General features: G+C 46.8%; 1 protein-coding gene across 1 annotated transcript in view; it reads left to right on the top strand.

Moving 5' to 3' along the window:
* EMH_0007710 (uncharacterized protein) overlaps positions 1 to 218 on the top strand; it is a gene marked incomplete at both ends in the record, with an annotated part of 681 nt that overhangs the window by 261 nt on the left and 202 nt on the right. Inside the window, one exon of the mRNA XM_013498111.1 lies at positions 3 to 218. Within this exon, the coding sequence (XP_013353565.1) occupies positions 3 to 218 (216 nt within the window). The remainder of the gene's footprint in view (positions 1 to 2) is intronic.

The raw sequence follows: 218 nt of genomic DNA, 5'->3' as shown, positions 1-218 counted from the left end.
CACATCTCTGTCTCCCTTTGTCTCTCTCTGCCTCCTTTTGTGTCTCTGTCTCCTTCTGTCTCTTTGTCTCTCCTTCTGTTTCTCTGTCTCTCTCTGTCTGTCTCCTCTCTATCTGTCTCCCCCGCTTTTCCACTTCTCTCTCATTTCACCTCTTCTGTCTCCTTTTCTATCTGTCTCCTATTTTATCTGTCTCCTTCTCTCTCTGTGTCCTCTCTCCT

Source organism: Eimeria mitis, genomic scaffold, assembly GCF_000499745.2.
Source record: "Eimeria mitis Houghton genomic scaffold, Emh_scaff319, whole genome shotgun sequence".
Classification (NCBI taxonomy): domain Eukaryota; phylum Apicomplexa; class Conoidasida; order Eucoccidiorida; family Eimeriidae; genus Eimeria; species Eimeria mitis.
This window is presented reverse-complemented; position numbering and strand designations above follow the sequence as displayed.